Source organism: Aythya fuligula, chromosome 3 (genome assembly GCF_009819795.1).
Source record: "Aythya fuligula isolate bAytFul2 chromosome 3, bAytFul2.pri, whole genome shotgun sequence".
NCBI classification, from domain to species: Eukaryota; Metazoa; Chordata; class Aves; order Anseriformes; family Anatidae; genus Aythya; species Aythya fuligula.
In genome coordinates, this window is record NC_045561.1 from 70,877,034 (window position 1) to 70,901,756 (window position 24,723).

The 24,723-nt window shown below is 41.8% G+C and overlaps 1 protein-coding gene across 1 annotated transcript; it reads left to right on the top strand.

The window, feature by feature from the left end:
* The first annotated feature begins 1,271 nt into the window (after positions 1–1,271).
* On the top strand, positions 1,272–24,548 carry LOC116487853 (coiled-coil domain-containing protein 162-like). The gene is made up of 15 exons (XM_032185065.1): positions 1,272–1,308; positions 2,254–2,483; positions 3,918–4,056; positions 4,453–4,573; positions 5,508–5,617; positions 6,424–6,573; positions 6,744–6,797; positions 9,295–9,462; positions 10,394–10,546; positions 14,349–14,483; positions 16,120–16,272; positions 19,049–19,258; positions 21,085–21,199; positions 23,621–23,751; positions 23,879–24,548. The coding sequence occupies exons 2-15, from the start codon at positions 2,266–2,268 to the stop codon at positions 23,990–23,992; spliced, it is 1,971 nt and encodes a 656-aa protein (XP_032040956.1). The 5' UTR covers positions 1,272–1,308; positions 2,254–2,265; the 3' UTR covers positions 23,993–24,548.
* Positions 24,549–24,723: the final 175 nt, after the last annotated feature.

Consider the following 24,723-nt stretch of genomic DNA (forward strand, 5'->3'; position numbering starts at 1 on the left):
AGCGTGTTCTGAGGTAATAGGCAGTTTTAGGTGATCATTCAAAGTTCATGTTTCCTCATTTTAATCCCATCCTTCCAATTTTCCAATATTTGATAATATTGTTTTATTTTTAAAAATGCCTTTCTTGAACAAGGAGTTATAGGAATAGAATTTTCTTCCATTTTTGCCTTGATTTTGGTGACAATGACACATAAGACCTCTATAGCGTAATGGAGAAACAGGATTTGTACTTGCATGCAAAACTGCAATGTCTTTGATGAATAAGATGTACACTCCTTGGGGAACCTTGTTCTGATGCCTCTGAGACATGACCAGCAATAAATGATGGGCAGTCACTGAGTAGGAACCTAGGAGCTATTCTGTGGAGGCAGAAGTACCCCAGCATCTTGGTAGGAAATACATTCTGGAATGAATCTTATTGCTTCCTTCCCAAAGAGAGATAATAGATGCTTCTCTCTTCTAATACATGGCCTACTTTCAAAGTCAGAGCAGAGTGTATCAACATATCAAGCATCTTGGCCTCTGAGTTGCCTTTTCTTGATCAAATTAGATGGGAGTCTCATAACTAATTGAATGCTCTTCTTATTTATGAGCAGTTGTCTCTTTTCTTTTAGACACTCATGCATTTTCCTTGGAGGACATTCCTAATGGATGGCGGATTGTTTCCAGTCACTATCAACAACTCAATTAATGTAAATTACAACATGCAGGTACTGTAAGACAGCAGCCTTGTGCTTATGTTCAAAAGACACAGAGACAAGATGAATCTACAATGCAAGAGGAAAACAAACAAATGCTATATTGTTTCCTGTCTTTCTTTTTTAAAGAACAGGAGTGAACCAAAAGCATCTCTCCTTTTTCCTGTCCAAAAGCCCGTTCTACTGTTTACTTTATGTTTGATCTTTCTCTAAGCACCACAGAGCACTTCTGTTGATAATGAACCTATAATTGTCATTTTTCTAGTGTGCTAGGACTAGAGAATCGGATTATTTTTATGCATGGGCATATGGGTTTTAGGACCATGGTGCTAAAAGCTGGAACTCTGTTTGGGTTTATAACACACACAAAAAAACCCTGTGCTCACAGTAGCTGAGATTTGCTATTGCTAAGCTCTGAGCAGCAGACCTTCACAAACTCTCCCTTCCTCTCCAGCTGTGCCTTTGCAACCTGAGTGATGCAGACCGAAAAGTTGCTCACGGGGAGCTGACTGCAATGCAGTTTCTAATGGAGGATGTCTTGCAGAACTGCTACAGCTCTGCTGAGGAAGATCACACTGATTGTCAAGCCTCATTAGCTAAGAGCAAGCAGGTACTTCTGACAACTCAGTTTGGCATCATACAGCTTCGGTGTAGGACTATCTTTAGGTTTTGCAACCAAATCTCTGTGAACATAAGAGACCCAGACCTGAGAAGTGTAATAACCTTACCTGCTCCTGGCCATCTGGTAAAAGGCCAAGGGAACAATGTTGTCTCCTACAAATCCTAAGTGCTCTTGAGAGAAGCCCTGGTGACTGATGCACCTTGAGGGCTTGCTGGTATTGCTAGAATTCTGGAGAAAGTGGAGATTGTCCTGACTTCTCCCCACAGCCCACATGAGGCCCAGCTCTTTCTTTGGCAAGAGCTATTCAGTGCCAAAGAGAAAGGAGCAGCTTGGCCACTGTTTAAAAAAAAAAATAAAATAAAAAAGTTGTAGACTATTTGTGTTATGGACATATATGCGAGGGATGCCTGCTGGGGGCACCTGCTAGAAGCTACACAAAGGTTTTGTTCAAGGAGAAAAGGAGATTTCCAAACTGCTTGTGATGGATAACAGATATGCTGATCAATTTGTAAGGGGTTCACCTATTTTAATGGGTGAAGAGGACAAATGTAGTTATTTTAAGGTCTATTTCCTTTAAGATCTGAGCTAAGAGTTTGATTTCTATAACAATACTTTTCCTTAGAGAAAAAAGCAGAGTTGCTGTTGAAGATACTCACTGCAATATAACAAAGGATTTAACTTCTGTGTAGTTTTATCCCCATCTGTGCTGTATGGAATTACTCATTGCAATCAAAAAGTAGCCCTGTTTTTTCCTACACTGTGCTCTGAAGGACACTGGTATACAGGCCAGATGCAAGTTTTGATTGTGCAAGAGGCTGTCACACATTTCATTCCACTGTATATTGCATGAGATGCTATTAAGCAAAGCAGAACATGTGAAAAACTTGCCACAAAACTTTCAGAAGCAAAATATTTCTCTATGACTTTTCACAGAACTTGGCAGAAATGATTGACACAAGTACTAACTGGTTGCAAAGCAGCAAAAAAATGTGCAAACTTTTGCTGAGGCATCAGGATCCAGTCCTATCATGTAACTTACTGAGATCTTTCCTGATACTGTGGAAGCAACTGGAAATGTTAAAGGCAGAATGGGGCCGGCTGAAGCTGAGGACTGAGGATATAAATACAGTTTCTCTCTACAAAGAATTTTGTGAGCAATATGGGTAAGTTATTGTTGGATGCAAGTATTCCAAAGTGACTGAAAAGATGACAAAGGAAGGAAGCCTCTGCCTTCTTTATCCATTTTCCTTCTGTCACCCTCCTTCACTAGCTTTTTTTTTTTTTTTAATCTATCCTTATTTTTTCTCATTATTAACCTAGTGCTTTTGTTTTCCTCTAGAGGCTTGAAAGCTGCCTTTCTTTCCTGTGTTTCCATATGTTTTTTTTTGTTTTTTTTTTTTTTCCTTTTTCTATGTCTATTTGGATTGTTTGCTGATGATGTTTTCCAAGTGCATTCTTCTCAGTTGTGTGACCTGCCTCTGTATTTCAAGCCTCATAAATAATGTTAAGTACAGTATTTTAATAAATGGTAATTTTGGAAGCCTGTTAGATGAATAATAGTAGAATTCTTCCTAACCCCCTCACTTGGCTCAACTTGGAGCAGTCAAGAATAGAAAACTGGAAGATTTCCATGAGAGAGGCCCTTCTGGAAGTAGAAAATGGAACGCTGCCTTTTAAAAAGCCTTGTCCCCAGAAACCACAAAAAAAGGAAAGTGAAAGAGCAAGATGGGTGAAGTAAGGGTGAAATCTGAGCATGAAGGTGCTGGAAGACAAAGCTGTCATGCAAGGGAGCATGGAGAAAGCAAGGCTTAGTGGGCCTCTGCTTATGACACCAAGGTGTTTTGGACTGACAGGTTGGAATCCACCACAGAAAGTTTTGTGTTTGCAAGCTTGGGCTGATCTCCATGTGGCAAGGATGGGACTGTTTTGAAGCTCCTGGGACATGCTGTGCCCAAAAATCCCACCGTGTTTCCCTCCTCCACACCCTCACCTGTCCCCCTTGCATAGACTACAGTTTCCTTCTTCCTTCTCCCTGAGCACTGTGGTAACCTTTGTGTCAGGCCACCAAAGGTTTAAAAGGCAGCATGATTCAAGCAATAAAATGTAACAAGGTATATATGCCTTGCTAATGGCTCCTCTGCCTCTCGGAGCAAAGGGCACATCTGCCTTGGCACTTAGCCCTCAGGAGCACTTCGCAAACCTGTGACCAGGAATGAAGGAGAGCAGGCAGAGGAGGTGGAAGGAGTTTCATCTGCTTCACTGACAGTGATGGACATCTGCTTGTTGGTGACCAGATCTCCCTGCTTTATCTGGCTGATGCTTTGTTTCTTCCTCTCAGTTTTCTCTGTGTTTGTATAAACCTGGAGAAATTACTGAACTATGCAATGAGGCAGGATCCATGCAAAAGAGACTCCTGCCCTGTTTGGAGGTTGAGTGGGAATATCCCAGTGGGCATATTCAGTGCCTTAGGCATATTCTGCACAGGTTAGGAACAGGGGCAAGGGAAGGAAAATGAAGCTAAGGTCCCAAGTCAGTAAATGCAAACACAGTCATTTGTAGAAAGAATTAATGAAATACGCATGTCTTGGTGGTTCTAGCGCAGACATCTTGCACCCAGCCATGAAAGCCATAGCCAGAGAAATGGGCACAGAGGAGGACTTTGGAGGGCCTGTTACAAGCACTCAGCATATACTTCCCCCAAAAGGAGCATCAGAAATTGAAATGAAAGTGTATCAGGTAAGGGGAGGATCATTAATGGGTGCGTCACAGTCTGGTGGGCACTTGTGGAGGCTGTTGAAGGGGGCATTTAGCAGGTGTGGATGACTGGGGCCGGTCTGCAGTGGCACCTCTGCTTCGTGGAGCATGGTGTGGGTCCTGGGACAGCCCACAGCAACAGGAGAGCCCGCCTCTGTCAAAAGCATGTGTGGCACAGGGAGAGGCATGCAGTCACCCCAAAATTGTATTAACCACAATACTGTATCTGAAACTACTCTATTTTAGAAAAAAAAAAAAAAAAAAAAAAAAGGAAAGTAAAATTGCTTTGGTTCAGTCTGGTAGTTTTCGATATTTAGCAAGTGGTTTTATAAACAATATACACATCTAGTATAAGCTAAGTGTTAAACCTCATTCCAGCTTCAAAAGCTCCTGGAAAGCCTGGAAATCCACATGATCCATGATGTGCAGAAGAAGATTAAACTAGAGATGGCTCTAGTGACATCTGAAAGAGCCAGACAAGAGAGCAGCCTCCCCACTGGTAAGGAGAGTTAAAGTACCATTGCTGGGACACATTGGAGGCCGCAGACTCAGAGCTGAAAAGCAGCCCTGATGCATGCAGAAGCAAAGCTGCCCTGTGTGTGGACAAGAGGGCAGGTTTGGTCTCAGCTCCCCACATCCCCATTTGGAGGCCAGGGACCAGCTGAACCATGGGAGGGTATCATTGATCAAAAATGGCAACAAATTCAGATTCCCTAAATCTAATATTTGACTTTCTCATTATAAGATGAGCATTTAACCATAATCATTGCAAAGACAATGTTGCAGACAGCACTGAACTCTAATTATTCTGGAATTTGCAGGCAGCTTGAAACAGACTGATAAGAAAATACTTCTCTCCTCCTCTGTAATGGAGTGTTAATATCTTAGGCATAGCAATGCAATCTAAATGCCAGACTTTTTAGCATGTTACATATTTACTTTGTACAGTGACAGCATGTGTATTCACAGGCACATATAATACAAAAAGAAAAAGTGGAAATAAAAGGGATGAAAAATATGCCCAACTGCCTCTGGCTGAGGTTGCAGGCAGCCATAATTACTGTACAGAAATGTTCAATTTCACACAAAAGCCATGTTCCTTTCTCAGTATTTACAGAAAACTCCTATACACAATTGTGGGCCAGGTCATTATTGACGGAACTGCTCCATAATGAAATTGCATTTTGGCTTTGATACCAGAACAAATGTGATATTGCGGCTCAACACAGCTTTTGCAATCTGTTTGCAATGACATTTACTTTTTGTTGTAAACATTTTAGGAAAGCTGAGAAACCTTAAGCTGTACAGCACGCCCAGTGTCAAATCCCAGGGATTACTGAGGGATCAATATTTTGTGACAGCGATACCCACTGATGTGTGGTCTGTTTTGTTTTCTTTTCTTTTCTTTACTTTTTCTCCCTCTATTCCTGCAGAGCTCTGGAAACATAGGGTAATGCAAGAAAATTTCTCAGTTGTACGACCACAGATCGTTGAAACATTTGTTCAAAGGCTGATGGAAAACTACCAAGAATCAGATACAGAGGTACATATTCTGCATTTCTATCGAAGCGACAATTAAGCCATGTTTACAGCTTTGTTTATTAAAGCTCTTGTCAATCGCTGACCTAAAAGAGAAACACATTTCTTAAGCTTTTGAGCTCATATTCAGATTATGTTGTTTTGTAATAACAGTATTGGCAGCAAGCTTGTGTATTGCCCTGCTGCCTTGTGACAGCTTTATGTCAGATCTCAGGACTGTAATAACGTGAGGATGAGTTAGGGCTGCAGGTTTATGTCCAACTGCAGTGCAGGATTGCAGGGCTTTATGCACAGTTTAAGCAGGGGAAATTCTTCTTCCTGAATCAGTGCTAAATCAGGGGTCCAGAATTATGTTAGGAAGCAGGTTTGTTTTTCTTTCTTTTCAGTGAAATCTAAAGAAAATATTTACGACAAAATGACCATTTCAGGTGCTTTTTTTTTTTTTTTTTTTTTTTTTTTTTTTTTTTTTTTGAGAAAAGGGATGTTGGGGCCCAACAGCTCAGGTAGTTTCTGAGCTGCTGAAAACATTTATCTACTGAAAATTGTCTTTTAGCTTCAGATAGAAAGAAATACGTTATACAGTTCCAGCTAGAACCAGTCAAAAACCTGACAAATTTGTTTACCATTAGATCAGTGAAACTGTAGATTGGGTAAAAACATTTACATTGAATAATTTTATTTTTGCATCACTTTGGTATCACAGAAACATTTAATTTACAACAAGGTGACCATATTTCATTTTGACAATATGCTGTATATAGCAGCTTGTGACTCAGGCAAGCTGTAAGATTTCTTTTTTGTTTTTCCTAGGTTACTTTAAAAAAAAGCCATTTACAACAGTGTCTTACTGTACTGGGCTGTGACATCATGGCCAGAGAACGCAGCAACTTTGAGACCTACTCCATGTTTTATGAAAATATTCTCCAGCAGCTGCATCATCTACTTTACCAAAAAGAACAAGTATGCTCAGAGCATTGATTCTACTCTTCAAGAACAGGGCAAAGAGGTTTCTCTGGGTGGGAGGTACTTGCTAAGTGAAAATGAAAGCCGAGCTGTCAGGCTGGGAATTTGCTGAGGTGGAGTTGGGCTACACGAGCACAGTCACTGTGCACCTTTGTGCTTTCCTTCAGGAGCTGCATGCGGTGGAAGAAGGTGGCAACCAAGGCGATATGGCTCTGATGCAGGTTGGTGGTGATGGCCTATCGACTGGTAGGGCTCAGCGGTCCCATTTGGGACAGAGTGTACAAACAAATGGTGATAGTCTTTGACAAGAAAGGTAAGGAGGTCCTGGGGCTGCTGTTCCTGTGCTCAATACCAGAAGAAAGTATGAAATAAAGATAACTTGGAGGCAAAGGTAGTAGTAGCCTGCTGTTCTCTGGTTCATGTTCAAAATGGATGATATACTGGTAACCTTTGAACTTAAGCTTTCACTGATGGGTCTCTTCCTACACGAGGCATTTTCCAGAGCACTTCAGTCATATGCATTGAGCAAGACAGAAATAGAAGTGGGTCAGGCACGTAGGCTATGCTGGTGCCAGGTAGGCTGCATGATGGTTGCATAAACAACTCCCCTCAAGTTGACTTGACTTTGCAACTTCATCTGTGTTTTTTTTTAGGATAGCGGGTATGTGTGGGTGGAATTCTCTGAAGAAGTAAATCCAGCCAATAAATTAGAAATGCCATCTTGTGGTATCATGTGATATCCCTATAATCTATTAGCAGAGTTGGAGGCTTGGCTCCATCATGATAAACGCCACTGCTAGAGACATGTCAGCTTCCACAGAAATCTACAGTGCAGAGAAGACTGCTTGGGTTTCAGGGATGTTTGCACACCAGCACTGGAATACCTGCATGTTCCTCTTCTCATCTGTCCTCGTTGCTGACTACAAGATTTCAGTTTTTATTCTCAAAGTTTCTTATCTGTTTCTTGACTCTTTCCATTTTTTGCCCCCATATCTTTTTTTTTTTTTTTGTACAGTGTCTTGTCAGCAACCTCTCTAATTCCCTGATTCCACTGTCTGCATGTTTGGGAAGGCTGGGTGAGAGAGAAGATGAGAAACGTGTGAGGTTTGAGCTGGGTGGAAAGATACGGGAAAAGTTGATAGGACTTTCCAGAAGTCTGTGTGCACTGGAGTCTCTCCTCCCCTCCCCTTTGCCGGCCCATCACCACCAAATCCCTGTCTCATCTGCCTCTTCTTTCAAGTACAAGACAGCTTAATCCTTGTGAATGGCCAGCCTGGATAGCTGCCTGCTGTCTCTGGGCTCCACTTTAACCTCAGAAGGGACTTGTTCCCAGTTCCACTTGTCTTCTCAGTGGCCTACAGCAATTAACAGAGGCTGTTAAAAGTCTGAAGAGAGTAAGTGCAGTTGCTGAGGAGAGGTGACAGAAACCATGACAAAGGTTTAGGCATGATCAGTCATAATGGAATGGCAGACAGTTTTAAACCTAAGAAATCTCTACATAATATACGTGGACCATTTTTTTTTCCCCCAATGTACTCCAGACTTGACTGACTTTTTGCTGATTTTACAAAAAAGGCATCCAAAGCAGATGAAAACTCATTCTGCTCTGAATAAAGATCAACAGAGTTTTTCAGTAGGGCTAGAATATGTGTATTTTCCCAAACATTCATTTTCAGAAATCTCTAGATAATGTTTTCTGTAAGACAAAAAAAAAAAAAAAAAAAAAAGGAAAGAACATTTCACTGAGAAACTGAAGTGATTAGCATTTATTACTTAGACCTGGCACGCAGAGGTGCCAGGCAACTTAAAAGCAGAGTGTGCTGTTGGCTATACCTACAATGCCTATTTCTTATCTTCATAATGTAATATGCTAAGAATGTTTTTTAGCTTTCCTCCATTGTGCTCATCTGGTTGTAAATGCTGTTCAGAAGTATGAGAATGACCAAATTTTTACACCTAGCAATGACCCACCTATGTGAAAAGTAAATGATGTCATTTAAATCTCTTTAAATTCTACCATGCACCTTCCTATTTGTGCTAACCTGCATGCCCTTTCTGAGAGTATGTTAATTGTCAAATATCAACAAATGGCACATAATTGTTTTTATCGTGTATTAAATGGTCTGTATGTACGAGCTTATCAGCAGACAGCACGTTTGCTCTGATAAATGTATTACCTCACAGCTTACTGAACAAAGCCTCGTCACAATTCTGGCTTTCTCTCTGGAGGCAAGGTAGGTTATGCTACAGGAGGCCAGGCTCACCTGCAGAGTAGACCTGTGCACAAGATCTCCCAAAATCAGGCTCCCAAATCCTACTCTCTAATCTCTAATCCTGTTCCTCCCTCCTGCACTCTTTTTTTTTTTTGTCTGTCAGTCCTCATACCCACTACATCTTTCTTTTGTGATTACCACAAACACTTTTTAAGGTTATATATGAATCTTCCCCCCCCTTCAAAGATTGCTCTTGAACTGCCACAATTCTTCCTACTGTTTCCAAGAAGAAAAAAATGTTTCTAAAACCAACAGAGATGTACCTAATGGATTATGGGTTATTTCAATGGGTTATTTTCATCTAGCCGCTCAGATAGGAAGATATTGTCACTCTAATACTTAATTCTGTATCATGCTACATATTCAGAACTCTGAATCATTTACTCCTAGGCTATGGTATTTGCTCATCTTCAGCTTTGCTCATTCACTTTCTCTGCTGTGATAGATTGCGGGGCTGAGTCATGGAATGATTATGGAAATAACCGCTCTCAGAGCCCAGGTCGCTGACTTAGAGGAAGAAAATCTCAGTCTCAAAGAGAAGATAAGGAAAGAAGTGCGGGATGAATATGAATCATTAGTGCAGAACCTATTTGTGACTTGTGTCCATCTAAAAGTAGGTACAAAATAAGATGGGGTACCTAATTGGTCTTTTTTGTGCTGCTGATAATTTGCCAGTATGTGTAGCACTCAAAGGAATAAATTGCTATAGTGTGCCAGGTGGATGAGTGGGTGAATCATTTATCTCCTCCTGTATATTTTAGAAGCATCCTGTAAAAATGTCTGGTAGAAAAATTGTGTACCTGTTCCAAGACAGGAGGCATAGTCTCAGTGGAACAGGTACCACATTAGAGAGAGTGATAGAAGCTCTTTTTGGTTACTGTGGAGGAACTTTTTGGATATAATACTTCAATTTGTAATATTCTACATTATTTTTCTTGAAAACTTTATGTCCAGTGTGTAATAGCATTGCTTACTCTAACAATGCCTTTGTTTTTCAAGTAGTCTGCTTATTTCTGTGTTGCACTATCATATGTCATTACTTACAAAAATAAGGATACCGCAGTCTAGCCTATAAAAATTGACCTGACTGTGACCATGTGTCGCAATAGGGCAACTATTAGCAACTATTGCTATAGAACAACTGCCTGTAGCAGATCCCCAGGGTTTTTATTCACAGTCCATAAGCCCGTCAATGTCTGTGATCAGGACAAGAGTGACTTGAGGAATACTGAAATTCCTTTTGCAGTCCTGAGGGTGAGAGCATTTTTCACCAGAAAGCCTATTTTATCACCATGGTGTCACTGCTTCCATTAAATCCATACCTCTCAGGACTGCCAATAATTTGTCTATAAATGATATAATTGAAATTACGCTCCTTGCAATGTCCAGATGTAATAAGAATATTGCTCTGTCTTCCTGATACATTGATTGTAGGGAAATAATTATCAAGAAAGACCATCTGGTTGTGACTTCTGAAATCTTTTGAATGTTGCTTTCCCATATGTGCACATTTAATCTCCAGTGGGTTCTGTTTGTAACTGCAGGGGAAGTTGGATGTCTATCGACTTAGCATTGAGCAACGAGTGCTTGAAATCATCAGTGAAGTGAGAAGGGAAGGAGTTGACAATATGATTGATCTGAAGAAAAAGTTTGGCTCCTCCAAAAATAATGGTGACTTGAAAGAATACTTGTCTAAAGTAAGGAAACGTATGCGTGTCAGTAAATGAACACAAGGATAATAACATAAGGTTAAGTTTTCTGAAGATGGTTTAAGTTACTGCATTCTATCTTGGACATCCACTGGGTGAAGAGCATAGAGGTGGCCCATTACTAGACTCTTAATGGCTACTCATTTGTCAGGCTGTCGTGAATCAATCATCTTTGATTGTTTCTTTCTACTCCAAGTACAGAAATTTTCAGCCAGACGCAGTCCTTAGATCCTGAATATCTGCATGTATTTGAATTGAGTTTGTTTTTAAACTTAGAAAGTATGGTGTTAGTTTCAGTCACGACAGATAAAACAGAGTTCCTATGTAGGTGAACATCAGAGGTTAAACTTCCATCTGAATAAGTGTAAAAGTGAACTCATATTCAATCACGTCAGACTGTGCTGTCATCTGTTGTCATTTTCCCAATTTTGCAGGGAGGAAACAGAAAATGAAGTTGCAGTGACCCAGATAAATGTGTTGATAGGTGTTTTATCTTATTGTGCAAGCTGTTCACATAAAAAAGTGGGGACCGAATCCTTTTTTTTCCATTTGGGGTTACTTAGAATAAGAATATATTCAACTTTGTTTTGAAAAAGTGCCCCCCAAATTGATGTTCTGGGAGTTATAAACTAAAGCCTGGGAAGTAATTTTGAGGCTACAATTTCCAAATCAATCCCTTTTATAGTCAAACACATCTCTCCTTGGTAAAGTTCAATTTGTACTGAAACTATGGTAGTCAGTCAGTGAATACAAATGAGATCAAATGGGTAATGGCTAAATACTTCTGTCTGAAGCAAATATGCCTCCAGATCTTTCAAGCAGAGAAGTTTGTGAAACAGGATATAAATGTAATACCACTGTAGAGAGAAGGGCTTTCAACCCTCCCAGTGAACCTGGGGGATAGGAATGCCCAGAAGTAAACGAGGAACTAGTGGAAATGAAAGAGTTCCACGCCTGAGAAGGCTGCAGGGAAATGTCCACGTTCCCACTGGGAAAGGACAGCGTGCAGAGGCAGTGAATAAGGAGAGCAGAGAGCTCACATGCAGTCCAATGGCTATGGTGTGGGCAGGGTCATGGAAACTTGGTGCACGCAGGTGGAGCATGGTCCTGGGTGGTTACAGGGTGTTTTAAGAAGGGCCAGCAGGGAAGAGGAGCAAGAATTGGAATCTGTATGGAGTTCATTCTCTGGACAGAGCTGTTGTGTGAGTGTGGAGATGTACTCCTGAAAGCCTATGAGTCAAGGTCAGGGGAGGGAGGAACATTGGTGATTATTAATGTCCGTGGTGGGGATCCGCTGCAGACTACCTGATCAAGAGGATAAATTGGATAGGCTGTCTACTGGATGCTAAGAAAAGCAGTCTTAACTTGAGGCCTTGGTTTTCATGGAGGTTTTATCCCTGTGGAAATCTACTGGAAGCAGAACAAAGCATTTTGAAAGCACAGGCAGTTCCTAGACAGCATTAGTAATAATATCCTAAATGCAAATGCTAGAGAGCCAGCCAGGGTAAATCCCTATTTCTGCTGCTCACAAACAGGGAAAATCTGGTGGTATCATCACAGATGTCATCTGAGGCTGCAGTGACTGAAAAGATTTCAGGATCAGGAGGAAGGTTGCAAAATTATGCTGCAGCACTGCGACTTGAGACTTCTGGAGAGCAGAATTCTTTGGGGAATTGCTAGGCAGAACCTCTGTGGAAACTTCCAAGAGGGGAAAAGGTGCTTAGGAAAGCCGGTTGATTTTTTAAGAAAACTTAAGATTTCAAAACCAACTGCTCTGTTGTACAGGAAGACCAGGGAGTTTATTAGAAACTTGGCCTTACTTGACTTAGCAAGGATTTTCTTAAACGACTAAAATGCAGAAAGAGATATTGCAAGTAGAGGAAACATGGACAGGCCACAAAGGTAGAATCACAGAGTTCAGACCTATAGTGATGAAATTAGGAAGGCCAAAGTTCAGATAAAACTAATATGGGCCACACGGGATAAGAAGGTGAGTTGACACTAGATCATAGAATATCCTGAGTTGGAAGGGACCCACAAGGATCATCAAGTCCAACTCCTGGCTCCACACAGGACCTCCCAAAAACCAGACCATGTGTCTGAGAGCATTGTCCAAATGCTTCTTGAACTCTGGCAGTCTCGGTGCCATGACTACTGCCCTGGGGAGCCTGTCCCAGTGCCTGACCACCCTCTGGGTGCAGACTCTTTCCCTAACCCCCAGCCTGACCCTCCCCTGTCCCAGCTCCATGCCGTCCTCTCGGGTCCTGTCGCTGTCCCCAGAGAGCAGAGCTCAGCGCCCCTCCGCTTCCCTCGTGAGGGAGCTGCAGGCTGCCATGAGGCTTCCCCTCAGCCTGCTCTGCTTGGGGCTGAGCAAACCAAGGGACCTCAGCTGCTCCTCACACATCTTCCCCTCCAAACCCTTCACCATCTTTGCAGTCCTCCCTTAGACAGTCTCTAATAGCTTTATTTGCTTCTTATACTGTGACACCCAAAACTATACCCAGTACTCAAGGTGAGGTCACACCAGTGCAGAGAAGAGTGGGACAATCCCTTCCCTCGACCAGCTGACAGTGCTGTGCCTGATAGTAGAGCTTCAGTGCAGGGACACCTTGAAAAATGGAGGACTGGATTTACAAAAGCCTTGTGAAGGTCTTTAAGGAGAACTACAAAGGAGATGCACAGCCCCATGCAGTGGTACAAGCTGGGAGCCACCTGGCTGAGTGGCAGCTGAAAAGGACCTGTTAAGAATGGCCATAAGACAGATGAATATTGTTATTCTACTCAGCACTGATGAGGTGGTACCTGGCACAGAGCCCTGTAGAGGGGCCTGGTGGTATAAGAGAGCTTGAGAAAATGCAGAGTCTAGCGGGTGGCTGCCAAAATGGCCACTGGCCTGCTGTGGAGTACATTGCCTACAAGAATTTGAGGGAGCTGATCTGGTTTAGGCAGGCAGAAAGGAGTTCAAGAGGTGATCTAAGAGCAGCCTTCAACTACAGCAAACTAAACCAGAGCTGAACTCATCTTGGTAGCACCAGATGGGCTGCAGGCACCAGTTGTGGTGAGGGAGGCTTGTGCTAGACATCGGGAAGTCTTCTTTATGAGGAAGGCGGTGGAGCAACAGGACAAGTCGGGGAAACTGTGGGAGCTCCACCTCTGGAGTTGTTCAGGACTTGGTTAGACAAGACCATAGAAGACATGGCTTAGTGTTGTCAACAGTCCTGCTTTGAGCAGGAGGTTTGACCTGGGGCCAAGACCTCCAGAGGTCCTCTGAAACCCTTTTTTCTATGATTTTTGTGTAAAGAAACTGCTTTCTTCTGCCTTAAGAACATTTTCCAGGAAGAATTTGCTATTCTGAACAAAGAAAAAGAAAACCCGATGACTATACTTCTCATGAATCTTCTAATTTTGTTCTTAATAAGGACATTGTAATTAGGGTGAACCAGGCTACTAATAGTGTATGAACCAGAATCTCCATCTGGCATAATTACAGTGTTTATCACCATTAACCATGCTTCATTTCTGAGGGGCTTACCTGCTTGCTATTTTGGATTAGATTTCTTCCATTTTTTTCCCCAGTCCCTGGACAATGTTCACATTTCCTGTTTCCCTGGAGACACAGTAATAAAGTTTATTGCCAAAGGCTGTGCTGGTTCAAAGTTTGAACATTTGAAAATTAGAATGAAATGCAAATAGTTGTCTGCTTTCTCAATTGTATTTATTTCAAAACCACATACATGTCTTGGGGAAGGTAATTTTCGTGGGTGTCTACTTTTACGGATGTCTTCTGTAGCAGGAACAGCTGCAGCTCTTGCAGGATGAAAATATCAGGCTAAGCAAGCTGGTGTGCAAGCTGAAGGCTCTGAACTGTTGGAAGCAAACCACTCAGAAGGCACGGCTCTCCGCAAAACTGAGGGATGCTGAGAAGGTTATATTTCCTTACCATTTCATCTGTTTTAAGTGTCTGCTAAACTGGTCAGACTCATTATTATTCAGTGAGTTTATAGGCTTTCAAGATAACCACAGGTTTTAGATATAAAACTTTTTCCCCTCTAAGTTACAGGTATAAGGGTGGTCTTCAGCTGCGAAGGGCATGAAACAAATCACTGATGCTTGCTTGAAGCAAGAGCCTAGGAAGTATGAGCAGCCTACAGTATTCCTAATTCTGTTGTTGACTTAGAAGAATAACTATAATATTATATCAAAATAAACTATATCACAACTGACCAAACCATATGAAAAAGAAGACAGGCAGATATGAAGTGAAAATGAAGTAGACAGTTTGCTTAAGAGAAGGCTGACATTGTGTTTTGTTTTGTTTTGTTTTGAAATTGGTATCTGCTTAAACAAAGCAGAACACAGCATGAGGTTTATAAATTTAATTACAGAAATACAAGATGAAGCACAAAAATGACTAAATTAAACTAAAGTGAAGATGGATGGAAAGAAAAGTGCCTCACTGCTTTAAATGAGGCTGATTAGAATGGAACAAACAGGTTATTGATTGTTATATAGGTTAATTAGCTGCACATGTCAAGCAAAGGGAAGGCTGAGTGGATCATATTTGTTAACTTAAAAAGAGTGAAAGCAAAATCTTTTTTCTGTACTTGTTAATTTTGAAGCCAAATAAAACTGAATATGTATGTATTCAGTTCAACTGTATCACAGAGATGCTAAATTGGTATTTTATTAATTTATTAATTTATATTAGATGTAGATCAGCCAAAGATGGATTGAATTATTGAAAACTTGTGGATTTAAATAAGAAATAAGAATTATCTTCACAGTATTTAAAAAAAAGAAAAGTCTGAAAGAAAAATAAATGGGAAAATTTGGCTTTTTTAAATGCTGAACTAGCTCATCTTGCTGAGACAGAACTTTCTTGTGTCTGACTCTGCAATGACCCTGCATATCTAAAAACTGGTATTTCACCATCCTCCACTCAAGTGCAGAGGATCCTGGAGCTTGCTTATAATGGGGAAGGAGAAAGAGCTGTTAAATCTGTGCCTGACATAATATCATGTATATATATATATACATTTACATTTGTGTTTAAAACAAACAAAAAGACCCTACCCAGAAGGAAAATAAGCTACATCACACACATTTTTCCTTTACAGATAACAAAGGAATAAACACATTAGTAGATGGACAGCTCTTTCTAATGCACAAACAAGATGAAGTTTTGTTCTGCGCTTGTTTACACAAAAGAGCTTGAATTGTTGATGTGGATGTAATTAAAGAGGTGCAGTAGTACCCTCATGAAAGATTGTTATTATTTTAGTTAAAAAATACTGTCATCTCCAGCTGGAGTATTTATGCCTGTAACTCCGGTCAAAGCAAGAAAAAAAATGCAGATTTTAATCTTTAATGAACCTGTCTTGTCCATTCTGTTCCACATTTTGCCTTAAAATAATCCAGCCTCAGTTAGAAGAAAATATGAACAATTCAATCCTGCTCTACTAAAAATCTCTTAGAGATTATCTTTCAAGAAACCTGTTGTTATATGGAAGAGAGAAAATCCTTGCTCTCATAACTGTTCCTGTTATTTACTTTGTTTACAGGAAGCTGTTCAAAACAAAAAAGAGTGTCTGAATGCTAAGATGATGGCAGAACAAGAGGTGACTTCATTGGATGGTCAGCTCACGTCCATAAGGAAAGCTCTTGTAAAATCTCAAGCAGACAATGACAAGCTAAAGAAACTGCTACATAAACAGGTATCTGAGTTAGAGCTCCAGATTCATCAGCATAGCAAGCTGAATTCTCCTCTCCATCTCACTTGCTTTAATGAGGATTTTGCCTACTGTTATTTTGTGAGAGGAATGGATTCAAAACCAACTGCATGATACAATTACTGAAGCTAGATATGTATTTTATAGCACTGAAATAGTGTGTTCATTTGAGCTTTTTCACAACTGCAGGTAGAGAGAACTAGGGAAAATCTGTAGCATCTTGTATAAAGTTTAAGTCACATGCCAAAATGACAGCTGCAGGTACTATATTCATATATGTGATCAACATTGCTTGATCTATGTTTTTGCAGAAGAAAAAATGCATTTGATATTTTATTCCACAGGCAAAAATAATAATTAAAAAAAAAAAAAAAGTTACAGACCTTGAGGTTATTAATCTCCTACCCAATCATTAAATTTCAAGGAAACATTTAGACATGTTGTCGTTAAACCCACGACAAAATCATTTCACATTTTTTGCCATCTGAATAGCTTCATGGATATATCACTGCCATAATGAGCTCCCTTCTACACATGGCTACATGTGCTGAAATGGCTCGTTCCTCAAAGACAAACTGAAAAGTGCACCCTTCACTTGCAACATAATTAATGCCAGGTGACATGACTATGGAAAATAAGCCTTGTCAAGCCAACCTCATTTCATTCTGCTGATAAGACTACAAGTTAGATAGATAAGCATAATGCTTGAGATGTAATACATATTTGGAAAGACCTTGTAACGTGGGTTAGCAGCATACACCTTCTGTATTTAAAATTTTAGCATTATGCAGTATCTCTGAAAATGCTACCTGGATTAAGAACTAGATTTTTTGACATCTTAAAAATGTGTTATTTTTATTAAATGAAGGTGGTTTCTGATGGATTTCTACAGGGACTGGTAGCAGAATTTTCAGTATTCAACATTTTGGTCAGTGGCTTGGAAATAAATGCAAAATTATAGATTAAAAAGCTTACTGATGACATATTTGAGTAGGAATGTTAGTGAATTTGATGAGCTACATTTAATGAATAATGATGTGGGCAGAGCAGGTGTACAGAGTTGTACAGAGAGCTTGGTAACTTAACTATCTCTCCAGGAAATACTGCGGTTTATGAGTAGATACAGAATGAGAAGAAAGCAAGGCTTCTACAGAACAGGGTAACAGCATCCCTACAAAAGGCAGGGATCGTAACAGGCAAATGAATGCAGTGGAAGGAAAGAATGGATGCTGCAGTCTTTTAGTTTATAAACAGCTAAATAACACATACACATTAAAAATGGTTTGTGTACAACGTGCTGTAATACTGCCTCTGGTTCCAGAGTGTGCTATAAAAAGACGGGAAAATACAGAGAGGATGTGGAAATGGATTACAAAAAATGATTTGAAGGCTGCAGAAAACAGTCTAGAGAAGGACCCAGTCTGTTGTGCCTATCTAAAAGGAAAGTGACTTGTTTATAATCTACAGGTATTTTGTAGGGAGAGACCAGCAGATGCTAAAGGGTCCTTAGAGAAAGGTGTAACAAGAGGCAGTACCTAAAATTTGAGGACAAACAAACTGAAAATTGGAAATAAGAAACAATATTTTCAAAATGGGATTAACCATGGAAGTGACAACATCTGAGTATCCTTAAGTCAAGACCAGATGCCTTTCTGGGAAAGATGGCTTAGCTAAACCAGCTTGCTCATTCCAGTGTGAGAGTAATTGAGGTAAATATTGTGGCATGTGATATTAAAAAGTCAAATCTGATGCTTAATTGTTCCACTCTGAGCTTGTTGGTCTATGAACCTCCAGTCTTAGTATGGCTTAGAGAGCTTCCCAAATAAAATATTTGGGGCCTGAGTGCTTTACGCTCTGACTCTGATTTTTTTGCTGGTACGGTGTTGCCTTTGGATGATAAATTGTTTTTTCTGAACAGACAAGCTGCCAATTTACTGCCAAAAGACCCACCGCATCTACCTTCTTTCTTGTGGCTGTTTTTGTTATTGGTTTTGTTTTTTCCTTCGGTTTCTGACATCGGCTTCTGGTTCTTTCTCTTGTTTCTAATTCTTTCCTTTGTATAGGTAGCGATGAAGGTGTTTACAAATTGCAGACTCCATTTCACAACCCTTGGCTGTGCAGGACAGCTTGACCCAATCTGCGTGGTTTGTAATACCATTGCATTCAGTTGGGATACAGATTCTAAAATGCAGCCACACTTACTGGCTTTCTCGACACACAGTGTATAAACAGCAATGTTTGAAAATGCTGTGCTCATTTTTCCCCTCTCTTGCCTTGTTTATGCTTTGCTTTTAAAGACAAGTCCCACATGCAGACCAGAGGCTGGTTGCAGAGAGCAAATTACAGCAGAACAAGGAAATTGGAACCAACTGCCTTCTTGTTTATTTGCAATTGAGCAAGTTCTACACACAAATGGTGTTTCGAGGCTTCTCTCTCTCACAAGCAATGCTGTAAATACAGAACTCTGTTCCCACTCCCCCTTACCCTTCCCATGTGCTCCCCCCTCCTGCAACCCAGATTTTATTTTGAGTTTAGGTCTTGACTGTTCCTTTCATAAGATCTGAAGATAATTCAGATTTGTGTACCAACATTTCATTCTCTTCAACACCAAGCCATGTTGGACGGGGTCTCTCCTCATTCTGCTCAGCTGGGGATAATATCTCAGGACTGGTCACCAGGGTTTAAAAGGAAATCTAAAAGGTGGGTATGAGAATTGGGGGAAGTAATCCAAGTCTGAAACTTTCGTGATCTTCTGTTGTAGAAACAAATGCTGTTGGAAATGGGACATCAGATGACACAAGAAGCTAGGAAGAGAGAAATTCTCAGTGCGATGAAAGCTGAAAATGTGGAGAAGATGCTTGAAGAAATAGAAGGAAAAGAGCAGAGACTGGAATGCCTGACCAAGGGAGCTGAAAAGCCTTCTAAAATAGGCCAGCTTCAACAAAAAAGGGTCAAAAAAGAAATGCACGAGGTAAACTCTAAGTATGCATTCAAAAAACAGAAATGATAACATTTCTGGAGTAGCATTTCTGGACAGTTTTAACACTGTCTAGCTACATCTGAGCAAATCCCCTCAAGTGTCTGAGTTTCATGGTGCTTCACAGCAGCCCTCCAGGGTCTCACAGCAAGTGGCACTGTGCTGGGTGCTGGGTGCTTGGGGTCACGCTCCTCCTTTGGGTGGCATCTTGTGTTTCTGGTAGCTGTTGAGCTCATTTTGGTATCTTTGTCCTATAGAGTGAGTATTGTTCCCCTTATTTTAGAAATAAACTACCTGGGAGTTCATGCAAGGTGCTGTGCAGTGGGAACAAGAATCTGCAGTGCCTGGTACTTCCCTGTGACATTTCCCAGGCAGGGCTTTCCTCCCTCTGTGCCAGTGCTGCAGAGCTGATAAACTGCTGTCCTTTTGCTTTATCTACTGCACGTGTGACGTAAACCCTCTGCCCTTACCTCTTTGTTTTGCATACATTACACCGGTGTTTCCCAAATTCTGAACTGCCAAGTGAACATACTGGGGAGGGGGCAGCTTTAACTCTGTCTACACACAGAAATGGCGTTAATTTTAACTAAACCGAGGCCATTGTACCGAGCTGATGTATTGACTTCAAATTGGTTACTGCATTCCTAGTCGTGGATTTAGTGCAATTGAGTAACCAGGTCACTTTAAGAGCATCCCCCTGTGAAAAGGACTGTAGAGATTTAATTACTTCAATTTAAAAATGGTTTGGCCAAGTAAATCTCTGTGGATAGTGCAGCTGGTAGAGCGAGCTCTTGGCTCTGAAATGTGCAGTGTTTCTTTTGTCGTGTAGCCTGTGGAAAAAAAATGCTGTTTGGAAACTGCTTGATTAGACTTTAACTAGATGAATCCATCCACTAACTGACAGCTTTGCTACCACTAAAGTCTCCTAGCCCTTGTGTTCTTGATCTAGAAAGCACCTTGTAAATGTATCTGAATGCCTCTCTTGTAAGCCAAGCAAGTATATTCTGTCTTCAGTCTTCCGAAGCACCAAGGTGAAAGCATTGACTGTTTGTTTTCCAGAAAGAGTCAGGACGACAAATGTCATTCTGCTGGGAACAATTTCCAGGCTGCTGGCATGTTCTCTCAGCAAAATCGTAGGGCAGTTAGAGACTGCTACACAGCCGAAGCAGTGGGTGCAGACATGAGGCCACTGATTGCAGTGTTTTCTGTCTTTGATGGGGCTGTGAGCTGGGGCTCTACTTGCTGTGATTGCAAAATAACCCTTCAAGAGAGCAGAGGTGGCAACAGCTGGATCAGCCTTCGAGGAGAGCAGAGGGCAATGGCAACTGCAGTGGGGAGGCTTTTGCCACACAGCAGTCCCAGCCACAGGTAGCACCTGTGATCATTAGCAACAGCAAGCTCTGCATTTAAACTTGGCTGGCAAACTCTGTGGGAGAGATGAGGGAAAAGCTGCCTGTTTTTTTCACATACCTCAGCCCTGAAACCAGAGGTAGGGTTACACACAGAGAACAGTGAGAGAGGTCCTCTGTGCTGGTTTTATTTTCCTCCCGCAAAGCTTGAAATGCAGATTCCAATTAAGCAATAACGAGGACGTCAGTTTGCCCTATTTTCTGTTGTATTTTGCATCTAGAGGGATCATGGATATGCTTAGCAAAGCTGTAATTACAGATTATTACAACCAGCAAGAAGTGATGGTCTCTCATTCACAAGCATGCACAGGGCATCAACATTTTTTCCTCTAAATCTAGGCCCCTGCTTTAAGCTGGAATTGCTGGATTATGAATTTTTGTTGCTGCCATTAATCCTTTTATACCTTTTAGATAGGAAGCCAGTTAACCCAAGAGTGCAGTTTCAAACTGGAGACCTTCCAGCCTGCTGATGAACTACCGTGTCAAGTTTATGGCCTGGAAGCTTCCCAGAGGAATGTGACTGCAGGTAAAGACAGATTGTGTTGCAACCTGTTTCCTTGGGGAAATAAGTCTTATGAGCTATGTGTCCACCTCCCCGAATCCCTCCTTAACCTTTGAACCACCAGGCAACATCAGCCAAGTATGAAAGAGGAGAAGACCTCCTCCATAACTTAAGTGCCTAGGTGGAAGGGAAAGACCTAAATCAGTCTCAGGAAGTGATTCCTTCCCTCACTGCAGCTGCTCAAGCAGTACAAGAAACATTGAGCCCCAAGCGAATAGCTTTAAACCACTGCTTAGGTCATCTTTTGCTTTGTAGGGACATCAGGGGAAATACGAGGGGTCTGCATTCAGGGGAGGAGGCAATTAGGAAACCGAGGATCCCAAGTGGTAGGAAATCAGGCTTCATTAGTGGCTCTGGTCTTCATAAAGGTTGCTTACGAATCATGTGGACCAGTGAAACAAATTGGTACACTGGTAATTTGATGAGCTGCATGCCCATGATTGTAGGTGTCTTTAGAGGAGCTCAAAACAGCGGTGAGAACTTCCTAGCCTTTAGACAACTTAACCTGGAACTTAAACTTTAAGAAAAATCTTCCTTCTCTGCTATTTGCTAGTGTTTTTATTTTTTTATACGATGCTTACATAATTCACATAGTTTAGAACACTCAAATAAGGAATTCTACTCCTATCTGCCTGAAATTGCTGCTTTCTCTGTGGTATCAAAATCCTACTGGGGCTTCAGTCTGAGAAACTCATGCAGACGATGGGTGATACCTAAATCCCTAGTAAATTAAATAGATAGATAGGAAAAAATAAACAATGATCTTTCAAGGTGCAGCTCTATGCCACAAGGAATGTAAAGTACCACAGATTTAGTTACAGTTTGCTCTGCACAAAGACACTAGTTATTCCTGCCAGAGGAAACTGAGAAATGCTCGTTAGCACGCTGCTGAAGACAAGACATGAACCGATCATGGAGAAATAAAGCACAGGGAGGTATCTTTAATTAATGCACACATCTGTGTGGTTTCTGTGGCTTTAAAACAATGAAGTTCGGGGGAAGTTTGTGCAAAATTTCTAAGTCTGATGATAGTGAGAAGAAGGAAAGCAGGTGAGACAGAATGGAGACTTTTTGTTTTTCCCTTGCAGTAAATTGCTGGTGTTAAACATGATGCAGAGCTAGAGAAATTGTCTGAGGAGCTTGGAGCTCTCTGTTGTCAACAGAGGACTACCATCAAGCTATAGACTTACACACTTAGTCTGAACCTCTCCAATATATTCAGCTACCTTTTTTTCCTAATTTTTCTCCTACGTCTGTAATAGTAGATGAATGTTGTGAGGTATTTTTTTCCCCTTCAAAAAGGTAGCAGGAATACAGCAGATCTGTTTTCCCATGGATCTAGTTCCAGCCCCCCTGATCTGAGCAACCTGAGCCACATCCTCTAGCTCTTCCTGTGCGCCTCCTCCGTCTTCACATCTTCCTTTTCCCTCCCAGCTGCGCTGAGCCATGGCCTGTCTGGGCAGTGTAAAACAGCCACTGCACTTCTCCCTGGGTTCCTGTGGTGCTTGTGTAGTCTCTCCTCTCAAGCCCCATGCTTCGGGCTGCAGACACTGCCTGCAGTCTGCCTGGGGTAGCTCTGGGAGAGGCGTCTGCTCTCCTGGTGCTTCACAGGAGGCCAAGTGGCTTGGACACACATCCTGGAATAACGCCAGACACAGCCAACCTATACAGTCCAGAACGTTTTGCATCATAGCTGAGGAAGAGGAACGCCTTCCCAGAAAGTGCAGGGTTGCAGCTATGCAGCAAAACGCCCTCACTTCTCGCCTACAGTTACTGGCAAGGCTAACGGGTGGTTTCAGTGCAGTACAGCAATGCCACGCCGTGCACAGGTACAAAGCGGGGTTAGGTCGTGTTAGGGGTGGTGCCAACCACGGCATTTGGTTCAGCAGGCTGAAGGGTGGCGTTAAGCGGCTGCATCTCTGCTTTTGGGAATCCTAAAAGGACAAAGACTGGAACTCACCAGGAACACATTATTAACCCCTCCACTCCCACCTCTTTTGATCCTGGCTTTCAACAGGACCAAAAAAATCAGGGTTGTGGGGAAAATAGGTGCACGTAACTGGGCACAATTTTTTTTGCTTCACTGATCTATTTCCTGCTGGAGAAATAAATGCTGATACCTTCGTTACTGTGAATGAGCAGAGCTGAGAGTGAGCTGTTATGTAAAAATACTGCAACTAATTTTTGCTCTGCTTTGTGTTAAGATCATCTGTGAACCACTTCGTGCAGGCCAGGCAAGCAGCTATTGTTAGCACTGCCCTGAGCGCTCACAGCTCACTCCCTTTCTGTTGCTGTTGTTAACATTCTGCTAGAGATCAGAAACAACAGCTGTGGCATTTATTCAACTCAAGTTCCCCTTTGGCTGTGTTGTCAATAACACTCCAGGTTCTGCAGCCCAGGTCCAGAGGAACAGGCCTCCAGCATCCACTCTGCTTGTGGATCAGAAGCAGCGCCCTCCAAATCCTGACCCAAGAAGCAGCACTGTAAAAAGAAGACACACTCAAAGACCAAAGACAGTAAGAACACTGGCGCTGGTAACAGCACCCTGAGAGAGCTGCAAAATAAGCAACTCTTTTGCTCCACGCACCCCTGGGGTACCCTGAGATGGTTGGTGACTCTTCCATTTGTTACTTGTGCTTCCAGGTTCCTAGCAGATGGAAGGAGAGCGCGGCAGAGAGGCCGTTACCACACCTAAATGAAAAGCCTCTTCCTACTGTCTTCCTGCAGCTACAGGAACAGAGGCCTGTCCAGAAGTAAGCCTAAATGTGTTTTTTAATCAGTTCGAGGCATTTTAGAAATTACCCGGGTTGGCAACCCTGAAGTGAGAGAAGCCCCATTTACACACAAATCAAAGGGAGGCAGCAATCCTCCAGTGCTGTGCACGTACACTCCAACACCTTTGGATGCAGTGCTGGCAGCTAGAGCCAGTTCATCCTCTAACTGGGTGATGCAGGTCCTCCTCCTGAGCAACAGCAGCACTGCACGTCCTCCCCTGACGGCCAGTGCAGCACAGCAAGGCAAGGATACCAGTCGAAACTAACAGGCTTCCTTTTATTGCGGTAACCTTGGAACACAGCCGTGCAAAGCACAGCTAAGTTCTCAGAGCAAAAGTGGTTTTAGTTAAACTGCTTCCCTATTGCAACCATCGAACACCACCACATCCTGCCTGGCTGCTTTTACCCCCGGAGGTTGCTGCCTGTGCAGTGAACCTCTCATGTTTGAAAATGAATCATCAAAACGTCAGAACCTTTACCTTCCCTAGCACCTTCTTCTCCTTCCCCCTAGAAAGGGGAAGGAGAGCGGCTCCTTGCACTGTGCTGCACTGCTAGAGCAAAATGCATAAATTCATGCTCCCTTATCCGCACCTCTCCCGCATGTAAACCCATTGTTTTTATAACTGAACCAATAAAGGAATCAAAGCTGTCTTTCAGAGATGTGTCAGATTGTACTGCAGCTTTTGATGATGAGTTAGAATGCTAACCTATCAG

Coding starts and splice junctions, on each gene's coding strand:
- LOC116487853 (XM_032185065.1), top strand. CDS start 2,266: ATGATTGACACAAGTACTAACTGGTTGCAAAGCAGCAAAAAAATGTGC. Junction 4,574..5,507: donor AGAGAGCAGCCTCCCCACTG/GTAAGGAGAGTT, acceptor CTATTCCTGCAG/AGCTCTGGAAACATAGGGTA. Junction 10,547..14,348: donor TGAAAGAATACTTGTCTAAA/GTAAGGAAACGT, acceptor TGTCTTCTGTAG/CAGGAACAGCTGCAGCTCTT.